The sequence below is a fragment of the Myotis daubentonii genome, chromosome 17, assembly GCF_963259705.1.
Source record: "Myotis daubentonii chromosome 17, mMyoDau2.1, whole genome shotgun sequence".
Lineage (NCBI taxonomy): Eukaryota > Metazoa > Chordata > Mammalia > Chiroptera > Vespertilionidae > Myotis > Myotis daubentonii.
This window is the reverse complement of record NC_081856.1, coordinates 47,296,687-47,309,737: the sequence shown is the minus strand read 5'-3', so window position 1 is coordinate 47,309,737 and position 13,051 is coordinate 47,296,687. Positions and strand designations below refer to the sequence as shown.

Below are 13,051 nucleotides of genomic sequence, written 5' to 3'. Positions count from 1 at the left end.
TGAGGACCGTGCACGACAATTTTAAAGACAATAAAAAGGTCTCCACGTCTCTTGCATAAGGAAGACACTGTTTGCAAAACGTCACCTTCTGTTCCAGAGCTGCTCTAGTGGAAAGGAGAGAGAGATACATAAATAACCTCTGCAAGACAATAAGGTGATCAGCGCACAACTGAATCCTTAAGATTTCCACGGAAAGCGGTCTGTGTAAGCCCATGGAACAGACCTCATCACCCCTATGGACAGCCCAGTCAATCTCTCTACCTTCTGTGGACACAGAGCTGCTAAACACCGATTGTTTTGGAGCCTGGGAATTCTAAGAGTACCAGTTGCCCCCCCCAAAAAAAAAAAATTATAATAACCATCACACTTCGACATCATATACAACATTCCACATATCTTTAAAAAAATGTAAATGCAAAATTGGCCTCTTCTGATAACACCTATCATTAAAAACAATGCAATAGTTCTAGGCGGTGAACTTATACATCGTGTTTATTTCCATTTTTTATTTTTCTTTATTTTCCAAATCTTTCCTTTTTTTCTATTTTCCAAATGAGCATGTGTCACATTTTGAACCAGAAAAAAAAGAATAAATATTCATTTCAATGCACTGGAAAAATTGAACAAAGACACCAATGTTTTGACCTCAACTGGAATTAAACTATTTTACACAGCAACAAAAATAAAACAAAAGATTTATGTTCCTATAAACGTGTGTAAAGGGGATTCTTTTCATTAACAGGAATTAAAACACTTTCAACAAAATCCACCAGGTGGAGCAAATACACAGCAATAAAATAAAACTCCCAGAATTTTTCCATCAGATATTTTTTTTACAGGCCTTTTCTCTCTCACAAACTCTCCACTTCTATCTCTCCACTCTGCAAATTAGGAATATCTATGCACACACACTAATTTGCCATGTTTATAAACAAATTCAAGCTTGCTCAAAAATGATTCTTGGCTACCGTGGGTTCCATTTCAAATTTTCATTCCAAAATGAATGAAAATGCACACATACTAATTTGCCACATTTATCAACAAATTCAAACTTACTAAAAATGATTCTTAGCGACCATGAATCGATTCCATTATAAATTTTCACTTTAAAATGAATGCTTTCTTTGTTCAAATAACACCCAGTACAGTATATTTGCCTTTATAACAACATGATTTTTAAAATTAATGTTTCACTCCACCCCTGCTGGGTTTCATCAGGCGTGCCTCACTCCTCCCTACCCAACAAGGCCAGGCAGAAGAGGGTTTGATGCTATATATTCTGAAATGCACCCAACAGTTGTGAAAACCTGTACATCTCAACTTAATTCCCTTACTCTGTATGGAGACTTCAATTCCCACTCTTACCACTTATTAAAATTATTCTTAATTGTAGATACCAAAATCTTATTAAATTTTTGGAATACTGTGACCTTTTTGTGTTCTATCAAAATGTCCTGTTTTCATTCCTGCTGGTAAATTGCCACAAGTCTGCAATTCCTAAAAGCATTTGGTATTGTCCTAGCGGCCCCGTGGTCGGCAAACCACGGCTCATGAGCCACATGCGGCTCTTTGGCCCCTTGAGTGTCGCTCTTCCACAAAATACCACGTGCGGGTGCGCACGTATAGTGCGATTGAAACCTTGTGGCCCATGCGCAGAAGTCAGCATTTTGTGGAAGAGCCACACTCAAGGGGCCAAAGAGCCGCATGTGGCTCGCAAGCCGCGGTTTGCCAAGCCGTGGTTTGCCAAGCCGCAGTTTGCCGACCACTGCTAGCCAGTTGGCTCTGTGGATAGAGGGTAGGCCTGCAAACTGAAGGGTTCCAGGTTCGATTCCAATCAAGGGCACGTGCCCAGTTGCAGGCTGGATCCCCAGTAGGGGGCGTGCAGGGGGTAGCAGATCAATGATTCTCTCATCATTGATGTTTCTCTCTCTCCCTCTCCCTTTTTCTCTGAAATCAATAAAAACATATTTTTTAAAAAAACAATTTGGTGCTTTCCTTCTCTTTTCGACTAGAGTAATTCACTTCCTCCCACTCTCTTCTCCCATAGATCTGATTTTTCCTTGCCATTTCACTCCACACTTACATGCAGGCACTCGGAACTAGGCACCGACACCATCTTCTTGTTCATATTTTCTTCTTTAATTCCTGGTGCCACCTGCAAGCGTCACTCTCTCCATTCGCTTTTGAAATCCTCCATGCTTTTCTCACATTATACACTCTCTGCTGCCAAGTCTTAATGCTACAAATGGCGCTAATGTGACTTCACTTAGGAAAGCTCCAGTTAGTGCGAACTAGGAAGATAATTGGAGCTTAAAAATGGGGAAACCCAGTCTTCCCGTGGAAGGCACCAGATAGGAATGTTGACTGTGGCTTAAGATGTATTTATGTTTTCTTCTCTCCTATCGATTCTGAGGTTGAAAAGAGAAATACAATGAAAGAAATGCAGCCGGCTGATCCATAAATAAACACACGCACCCAGAGCCACTGAGGACACCCAGAGCCACTCATGGCAGAGCCACTGAGTGCAGAACAGACCGTGGTGATGCCGCCCCATCACAAGACACACACACAACAGGCGAATCCAAGTATTTACATGTCTATTCACTTTTCACTGGAGGGGTACACAGATACAGAAACTACGGACCTTACCTTTATAACTATAATACAGAAAGAAGCTTTTAGGGTAATCCCTACCAAACTCTTCCCTGCGAAGTCCAATTCCTTTATTCGATGCAAAGAATGGGATCAATCCCTGGACCCGGGCTCATGCACATGTGAAGGTACCTGTTGCTCTCTTTCCGTGCCCATATCCCCTAGGAACAATGGGGCGCAGGTATGTGCGCCTAGAGCAGTGGTTCTCAACCTTCCTCATGCCGCGACCCTTTCATACAGTTCCTCATGTTGTGGTGACCCCCAACCATAACATTATTTTCGTTGCTACTTCATCACTGTAATGTTGCTGCTGTGATGAATCGTCATGTAAATATCTGATATGCAGGATGTATTTTCATTGTTACAAATTGAACATAACTAAAGCATAGTGATTCATCACAAAAACAATATGTAATTATATATGTGTTTTCCGATGGTCTGAGGCGACCCCTGTGAAAGGGTCGTTCGACCCCCCAAGGGGTCGCGACCCACAGGCTGAGAACCGCTGGCCTAGAGGCGAATGCCCTTCAGTCTGCATGACAGAACCCTAGCGAAGTGGTAGAAAACCCAAATCACTGCGCGTGTCATCGCGCTTTCCCTCCCCTTTGCAAGAAGCCCACCCCCACCAAGGAACCCCCGTTCCCCCTTCGCCCCCAGTTTGGACTTTCAATCAGCCCGCCAAGTGGATAAAGACCCTGAGAGGTTTCCTCTTGGTCAAGATAACATTTTGGCTATTCTCTGGGAATCTCCCAAATGGTTCCACCTCCAAGCATCCCTCCGAGTTATCCTGTACCCCCTCAAACTGGCCACGCACCGCTTTCCAAACAGCGTATCTCACCACCCCCAGCTTCATCCAAGGGTGGGGCCCTCCCCCAGCAAAGGTCCAAGTTCATCTTCAAATTCCGAGGAGAGAAAAATAGCCCCGGCCTTAAAAGTTCTATCACCTTTGCTTCAAGATGGACTATCTTATTTTTTTTTAACATATTAATTTTCCAAAACTGCCTCCTGAAAAACCACCTTTAAATTACTGTTTCCATCCTGAACTAGTAGAACTATTAGTGAGTCTGACCCCCCCAAAAACAGCACATGTAGAATGTTATGGAACAAGAATTAGGAAAAGAGGAGCCCGTTAACCAAGGCCAGCCCTCTGCTGGTTAATGCCTATGGCTGTCGATAAAGACCCTGTTCCACAGCAAGGCCAGAGTGTAAAATGCAAGAGCCAAATTTTTAGAGCCGTTTGAACAAATTAAAAACTACCTGTCAGTGAATCTAGAAGGAGGGAGCAGGGGCACAGGCTGGCAGAACCTCCAATCCCAGCCCAAACCCTCTGGCACAGGATGCCTCCAGGGAGAAAGGAGCCTGGGCGGGGCTGGCCTTGCAGGATGCCCGAGCGCCAGGCGGCTGCGAGGGATACTGGCTTTGGCCTGTTTTGCTCTTCAGGTAATTAAACAAGGAAGCAGGGCTGCTGAGTCTGAGTCTGACCCCAAAGCTGCGGCTCCAGGGTTCTGCATATCAACTTCCGCAAGGACTGCCTGGAGCATCAACAGAGTGTGCTCTCTCTCTCTCTCTCTCTCTCTCTCTCTCTCTCTCTCTCTCTCTCTCTCTCTCTCTCTCATTTCCTCCTCCCCCTCTTTCTAAATCTGACCCAGAAACAAATCCTCCCAACAAAAACATCCATAGAAAGGTCTGAATCTATTTGTAATAAAAAAAAACACCTCAATGCTGTTCCCTTCCAAATTTTAAAAAGCAAAAATATTACCCACATGGCAGGAACTTCGTAAAAATTCATACATAACAAATCTATGTAAAGCACTGCATCTTAATCAAGATGAATTATTCAAAGAAAAGAATACCGATATAATCATCATTTTTTTTTATTTAGCACGTGCCTGCTTAAAGTGGGATTCAACATCAAAAAAGCTCCCCAACGCATAAGTAATTCTGAGAGTCCGGTTCTCAAATTAAACACTTGTTGTGTTGTGTCATTAATATTGTTCTTTTTCAGTTTCGATCACGGGCATTATGGCAAGCAAATGCTACCCATGATCTGATTTATGACATTTCTTCAAAAATCTTATTTGAACAAAACTCTAAAATATTTCCTGTGTACAAAGAAAGTCACCAATAAAACTCAGAAATATATATAAAAAGAATCCTTTAAAAGATTAAAGGGTAGCTGTGGTATATTACATATATGCACATACAGATTAGAATCATATAAATAATATATTCTTCCTTCATCTCAAAATCCATAGAGTAAAATATTGGCTGAAAGAGATAGAGACCAAAAGGGAGAGGGATACAAAAGCATGCCTGCCCGCCTGTGTTCAACACAAAGAACATTAAATGAAAACAACTGGCACGCTGCCAAATTCCTATAGAGGCAAAGAGATTCAAATAAATTGATTTCACGCATCACATTGACCCGAGATCAGTGTGCAGTGCTCCAATGAGCTCAGAGCTCCATGTGGGGTAAAGCCCATTAGTGCTACCAGACCCCTCAAACATGACCAAGAAAAACCATGAATAAATGCAGAGGCTCTGAAAACCAGCACTACTTCTTGAGAAAAACAACTTTCTTCTTTTCCTAGGAAATACACCAATATTTAAAGGTGCACAGCATCATCTAAATTACCTTTATTTAAAAAAAAAAAAATACCCTTCTTAAAAATCCAAATGTGGCTCTCGAAACACATCCATTTCTATAATCGGGTCTTAGGCAAACATCCCATCCTAGGATATGACCATAAATGTTACTTTGCAACCCGTTTCCTCTGACATAACTGCCTCCCATGCTATTCCCTCTGCATCTTCCAGGCAACCAGTGGATCATTTTGTTTTAATATGTCAAATACTGGCCATCACCCCTGGCTGACCCCAATCCACCCACCCCTCCCAAGGCCACCCATTCCAGGAAAACAGCCTCAACCCTCCTTCGGGAGTGCCCAGCGCCGTGCAAATGTGGGGCACGATTTAAAACGCTGGCCGGAAACACAGGAGGGTTCTCCCTTTGTCAGCTTTCCCCGAAGCTGGTGGCTGCCCCTCGGCAGCGTTTCCTCCTGGGGCTCCCGATCCGGCGGGCCTGTCCCTGGGGACTTCCACCTGACGTCACCCTCGCCATAGAGACTCTCTGGGGCCACTCCAGGCCATTCTCGCTTACAGCCCGAACCGTTCAACTCCAGAGTGCATGGCTTTTTCTGCCTCCCAAATTACAACCCCAGGAGCCCAATGGATTCCAGGTGTTTGCAAATTTAAAGTATGTGATTTCTGTTTTCTACTTCTTGGGTACACTTGAGTCTGAACCTCCTATTTCTATAAACCCATTACTATGACAAAAAGGAAGAAAAATCAGAGGGGTAATTTTTCAATGCCACATTAAAAAAAAATAAAGAAGCTGAACAGTTATAGCCAACAAATATATATATTTGTATATGTGTATGTATATATGTATATATGTATATATACACACATATATATAGATATACACATATGTGTGTGTGCATACACACATCTTTTTAAAGAATGTATGCATACATGCATGTAGGAAAGAGAGAGAGAGAAGAAACTCAACATAGTGTTTCTGACACTTGATGCTGAGAATTTGGTATTTGCATATTATAACAAATACCAGGCATTAGGCTGTTTTAAAATTCACGTCCTTGTCATGCAGTTTTTGCTTTTAATATGGATCTTGCATGCTGCTAGCGAGCCAGATATATACATGCCACATGGCTAGAAGACAATATGATAGCAATCAGATGGGGTGGGTAAAAACAATGATTCTAGCCCTAGCCAGTTTGGCTCAGTGGATAGGGCATCGGCTGCAGACTGAAGGGTCCCGGGTTTGATTCCGGTCAAGGGCACATGCCCAGGTTGTGAGCTTGATCCTCAGTAGGGGGTGTGCAGGAGGCAGCCAATCAGTGATTCTCTCTCATCATTGATGTTTCCATCTCTCTCTCCCTCTCCCTTCCTCTCTGAAGTCAATAAAAATATATTTAAAATAGCAATAATAAGTAAATGGATGGATGGATGGATGGATGGATAAATGAGTGAATGAATGAATGAATGAATGAATGAATAAATAAATAAATAAATAAATAAATAAATAAATAAATAAATAAATACATACATACATACATAAATAAAACAAGCACTTTCTTCTGATGGAAGATGACAAGAAAATTCTAAAGCGGGGTGGTGGTGGTGGTGGTGGTTATTATTACTAGTTTATCTCTTTATAATAAGATAATCTTTCTATTCTAGACTTTAGAAATCTAAGCAACAGAGATTTGCATTCTCAGGAAATTAATTTTTAGTAACAATAACATATAAGGTAAGAATATAGAAGCAGAGGTAAGAAATGTCTTGACTGCTTAATAAAGTTGAATTCCCTGCCTTCTCTTTTGAAGTTGTCTCTCTCTAATTGCAGGAGAAGACCATCATAACATGAAGAAGGGGAAGGAGAGAAAGAGAAATACAGAGAGACTAAACCGTGACTTAGGCTACCTGGAAGGAGTCTGTCACTCCTGTCACAAGGAATTCTCTCATTTTCTCTGGTCTTTCAGAAACAAAAACAGCCTCCCTTGCCAACGCCTTCCTGGGGACTTTAAGAACAAGCCAATGAGTATTTGTTAAGAACTGTAAAAGTAGATGTGTGGGGTGGGCACCAGCAGTGATGTTTCCAGAACACTAGCCCCAAATGGTGAATCTTTTGCCACCCCTCTTTTCATACATTCAGACGTGCAGTCCCAGAACCTCAGAATCTACCCCCAGAATCTATTCCCCAAATCGCTTCCCAATTACTAAGAGTGCCAGCCAGTAGCACGTAACATTTGTGTTAGCTCTGTTTTTTCTTGGTGGTTTATCCTTATTCATCTGTGCAAGTCCACTAAATCTGAAACAGAGCTGGCTGTAGGAGACATCAACTCTCCAGAATCCATAATTCAGGAATCCCTTTAATTTCTAAATGCTGTAGGCCTTCAAAAGTCTCTTGCTAAATGACAATGCACTTTGTTTATATTTGCTGTCTTCCTAAAGTTAGCTATCACTTTTTTCCTTTCTAATGTGCCTTCTGACATGAATTCTGCTTAGGACGTTACATTCGGCCAAAAAAAAATTTTTTTTTAATCCAAATCAATAAGAAGTAATAAATTGAAAAGCACTTATTCTCCTCTTTCGTCAACAAACTATTTCTGAAAACACCATCTCTGGTTACAATAAACACAGAAAGCATGGCATAGCTTTTACTCTTTAACTCCAAGTACTGCTCAGCTTTTAACAGATGGATTATGAAACATGGCAAGAGGCATCGCAACAGAAAGAGGGTGAAAGACATGGGGTACTTGATCATTTAGTATCTTCAGACCCAGAGCTATCAAACAAGGGCTCCCACAGCTAAGCTGACTGACCCAAACCCGCACCCCAAAATTTCAAAAAGAAAGGATTAAAATATATAATACAGACTCATTATCAACAGGCACTAGCAGACATAAGGAAAAGAAAAGAAAACCTTCACAATTATAATTTACTGGTGAAAAATAACAAGTTGCTTGTTTTGGCACTTAAGTAAATTGCAAAATCAAAATATTTCTCTGTTCCTTACCTTGACAATATTCAAAGTTCCCCTTTTTCCGGCAGTCACCTATTACTAAACTCAGTGCTCTCCAAGTGTTGCTTTTGACAGATATCATGCTCCACCAATGGCTCTGCTAATCTCCTCTCTCCTTTTCTGACTGGGACAGATATTATGTTCACCAGCCCAGAGATCAATCTTTTCTATTGACAACAACAAAGGGGGGGAAAAAAACAAAACGCATATATCACAACCAGTCTAAAGTAGCACCCATCTGCTTATCCTATATAATAAAAGGCTAATATGCAAATAGACCGAACCACTGAATGACCAGACGCTATGACACACACTGACCACCAGGGGGCAAACACTCAACACAGGTGGTCAGTGCGCTCCCACAGGGGGAGCGCCGCTCGGCCAAAAGCTGGCTCACAGCTAGCAAGTGCAGCTGCTGTAGCGGGAGCCTCTCCCACCTCCAAGGCAGTGCTAAAGATGTCTGGCGGGGAGCAGGCCTAAGCCTTCAGTCGGACATCCCCAAAAGCTCCCGGACTGCGAGAGGGCGCAGGCTGGGCTGAGGGACACCCCCCCCCACCTCCCAGAGTGCACGAATTTTGTGCACTGGGCCTCTAGTAAGATAATACTAGACCAGTGTGTTAGTTTGTTTCTTAAGAAATAGATACAAGCTCTTCAAAATTTTAGAAGATACCAAAATAATCCCCATTTTCTCAGTCCTTATAAGTGACATGCTCTAAAGGACTCTTAATTCTCCAATCATCTGGCTCAAAGCTAGATACATTCTGAATCTGACAATTCCTCTTTCCTTAAATTGGTATTAAAACATATGTACATCAATACCTTAAAAGAATGTTAGATCTTACCTGCTTTGATAAAAAGTGAAATGAAATAATCTGTCAAATATTATAGTTTCTTTAGAAAATGCTTTGAGACATCTGTTGCCATTTTATATTTTGGAATTTTATATGCAGGTTAAATCCTGTCTAAAACAAAGTGGTGTTTCCCTGTTCTGAAATTTAAATATTGGCATTAGTAGCTAAAATGGTCTGAAACTATTAATATTAGTAATGAATGAGCTTTATGTAATTAAATATATTAGTCACAATTACTGGTGAATTGTTTTACCAAATGAACAAACTTCTATCACATTCTTCTTTTTCTTAGAAAAAGTGATTCCAATATTCTAATTTTTCCTGCTACATTTGGAAGATTTAGAATTCACTCCTTTATCCTCAGATATTTACTGAGTGCCTATTACTCACTTTTGCTATTACTACCCACTACTATGAATAGAAAAAAGTATCCCTATTTAGTTCATATAATCTATGAAACAGAAACCTAGCACAATCTTATGCACATAAGGTAGGAATTAAGTAAGTGAAAAAATAAAGATTTGTAACAGTCTCAAAAAGTATTACTAAGGCTGTTGCTATTATTTTTAAGAGACCAAACTACTTCCCAGAAATTAAAATTGGTGAATATATCCTGAAGTATATAAACAAGCAGATTCTATTTTTTTAAAAATCAATACCCTGTTGAATCTCAGAAAGAAGGCTGGGGTGAGTGAGGGGATGGGAAGAGATCAACCAAAGAACTTGTATGAATATATGCATAACCCATGGACACAGACAATAGGGTGGTGAAGGCCTGGGGGGGTGGGGGGAGAGAGCTTCAAGGGGTCTATGGGGGGGTGGGGGTGGACATATGTAATACTTCCAACACATTATGACTCTGCTGTTGTATCTCTTTTTTGTGAGTAAAAAATCCTAACATTTATTTGTACATATTAATGTGGATTATTAATGCAATAAAACATAAGGTGGTGTGTATTACCACTGTGGGGTCAGGTCTTGCTTGACTTTCACCATCTCTATCGAAAGTCAGTTGTTTCTCATTCTTTATGGCAAAAATCAAATAAGCAAATGTTTACCAATACGAGGTACTTCTTAATTGGACATTATCTTGAAGCTCAGCAAAGATAATTAAAGAAAATTAGCTGAAACTGGGAAACATTTAGTTTACTATGAAACCTAATAATTTTATTCACAAATGGCAAAACAAAACTTTCAGTAAGTAAATGACCAAGACACATAGATAGACATACACACACATATACATACTCACATTCTGGGGGGCCGGGGGGTGCAAGGGAGGGAGATTGGAAGTAAATATATCTAGACGTTACATAGGATTATTTCTGGAAATGGAAATGAGTCATTCTCTGCACAATCCTATTCTTTCCAGTGTTTCTATTCCAAGGAAAACAATAATGTAAAGAGGACAAACCAGTATTAGAGGGGAAAGAAAATGGATACTTGTCTTAGCTTCAATCAGGATGTTTGATATTTGTGCTTCAGCAACCATCAGCAAGAGATGCGAGAGAGCCTGGTCAGAGTGGATCATGACTGTGGGCAACAGTTCAGTCTCCGCTGAACACATGAAGGAGGCAAAGCTCAGTCACATCCCATAGAGGCTACTTCTTCCTCCTCGCGACTGCTACATACCAGACTCATGCCTGGGCTTCTTAATAAAAAATGGTGTCGTAGCTCTCAGGTAAACATCCTTTAAGGCAGCCGTGGGCAAACTACGGCCTGCAGGCCGGCCCGTTTGAAATGAATAAAACTAAAAAAAAAAAAAAAAGACCGTACCCTTTTATGTAATGATGTTTACTTTGAATTTATATTAGTTCACACAAACACTCCATCCATGCTTTTGTTCCGGCCCTCTGGTCCAGTGTAAGAACCCATTGTGGCCCTCGAGTCAAAAAGTTTGCCCACCCCTGCTTTAAGGGAATGGGGGGGGGGAGGGTGAATGGGTGGGAGGTAATCAACAAAGGACCTGATATGATATATGCATGGCCCATGGACACAGACAATGGGGGGGGGGGAGCGGACTGAAGGGGGGAAAAGAGGACATATGTAATACTTTCAACAATAAAGAATTATATAAATAAATAAATAAATGTCTCATTATAAATGATCCTCCAAGAGACAATATACTGTCTCACTTTTTAACTTTACTTGTGTCGATTTTAATCAGAGTATTCTGAGGTGAATGGAGAAAAGTTGGCAGGGGAGATAGTGTCACAAACTATTTTAAATGTCCATGTTCATAAACTCTTAAATGTTAACACAGCATACAAACGCACATTCAAAGAGTACACGATATAAACTCGTCGTGAATGACTCATGAGAATTTTCCTTACTTAACTGTATTATATAGAGAACACATTATATCACAATCCACAGGGTAATTCAAGAAAAGGGGGAGCTAACGTTTAGATTTTTCCAAATAATAACTTTGGAGTCTTGTGTATGTGCCTTAGACATCCAACACATGAAATGGTCTTCCAATATGAAATAATAAAATGAGTCACGGCCATGAGCACTAGGAAATACACATCCAGGTATTTGTGATACTCATTCCACCCTAAAGACTGCGTCACATGCAAATGATAGCAAATGTCTCTTTCTTTAGTAATGGCTTTACTTGGAGTCTCAGCCCTCCAATTTGTAAAACCTCATTATGAGGGGAACAGACTGAGAAACGTTTAAAAGCTACACTACACCAAGAGTAGAATGCTTCAAACAATTTGTAGCTCTACAAGTGCGTTATTAAAAAGGCTCAACATGTTATATTGCCATGGAAATTGTGGAAAACATACATTCCCAAACAAATATTACTTTTTCTCCATGGAATGAGGTAATGAAAACCACATGTGCAGATCTGCGATCCGTGCAGTAGTTCAAGCTGCAGCTAATAGAAAATACAGAACGTGAACTCTGCTATATAAAAGATTCTTGTTACAGAAATATAATGTGAAAACCAGATGCAGACAGAAAACCTTAATCACAGATGGGAATGTAATCACTGGCATACAGAATGCTTTTTTGGATCAATTTTAACCATATGCACAATGTATTTATTTTTCTAAGGAATGCAATAACTTGAGAGAACCTTCTATTTGAATTCAGTTAACCTCATACTTATAATGCTTTTATCTTACGCCCCCATCCCTTCAATGTGTACACTGAGCCAAGGTTTTACAAGGAAGAGTTGTGGGCCTTGGCAAACCATTCTTGTATCAGTTTATCTTTCCAAAAATTTTAATAGGATATAAAGACTACACACAACAGACTCAACCTCAAAAGAGAGCGAGTGCAGTTCCCCATTACTGGGTTTTTCAATCATGGCCAAACACACTTCTCTAGAGAAGTATATCAACACTTGGGGCAATTTCCCCTTTAGTGAATGACAGTATTCCAAACATGAGCCTTTAGACACACCTCTTTTTATCAATGAGCCTGGCCTGGATCAAACCTTAACTCTAACTTTCCTCTTTCATAAAAACATTGTATAGCAGAAATACTGTTCTTTTACATTAGTAAAAACACTATTAGTGCCGAAACCGGTTTGGCTCAGTGGATGGAGCGTCGGCCTGCGGACTGAAGGGTCCCGGGTTCGATTCCGGTCGGGGGCATGTACCTGGGTTGCGGGCGCATCCCCAGAGGGTGTGCAGGAGGCAGCTGATCGATGTTTCTCTCTCATCGATGTTTCTAGCTCTCTGTCTCTCTCCCTTCCTCTCTGTAAAAAATCAATAAAATATATTTAAAAAAAAAAACAAAACACTATTAGTTTTTGGGTCCAAGGAGAATGACCACAAAAGGAGTGTTATGTCCTATCTGACTTAGAGAACATTACCTTAGTGATTGTAGCTTATCTTTGTTAAGCCTTCATGATCTCATTTATAGGACTAGAGGCCCGGTGCACAAATTCACGCACCAGTGGGGTCCCTCAGCCTGGTCTGCGGGA

The 13,051-nt window shown here is 40.7% G+C and overlaps 1 protein-coding gene across 2 annotated transcripts in view; it reads right to left on the bottom strand.

Moving 5' to 3' along the window:
* The window catches only part of RUNX1T1 (RUNX1 partner transcriptional co-repressor 1), a 151,305-nt gene that overhangs the window by 113,270 nt on the left and 24,984 nt on the right, over window positions 1–13,051 (bottom strand). Inside the window, exon 1 of one of the 2 annotated variants that reach the window (XM_059672255.1) lies at window positions 8,255–8,393. The exons of the other annotated variant lie outside the window; for it this stretch is intronic. Coding sequence (XP_059528238.1) covers window positions 8,255–8,342 — 88 coding nt within the window. The 5' untranslated portion in view covers window positions 8,343–8,393. Of the gene's footprint in view, window positions 1–8,254; window positions 8,394–13,051 lie in introns of those variants that run through there. 2 annotated transcript variants of the gene reach the window in all.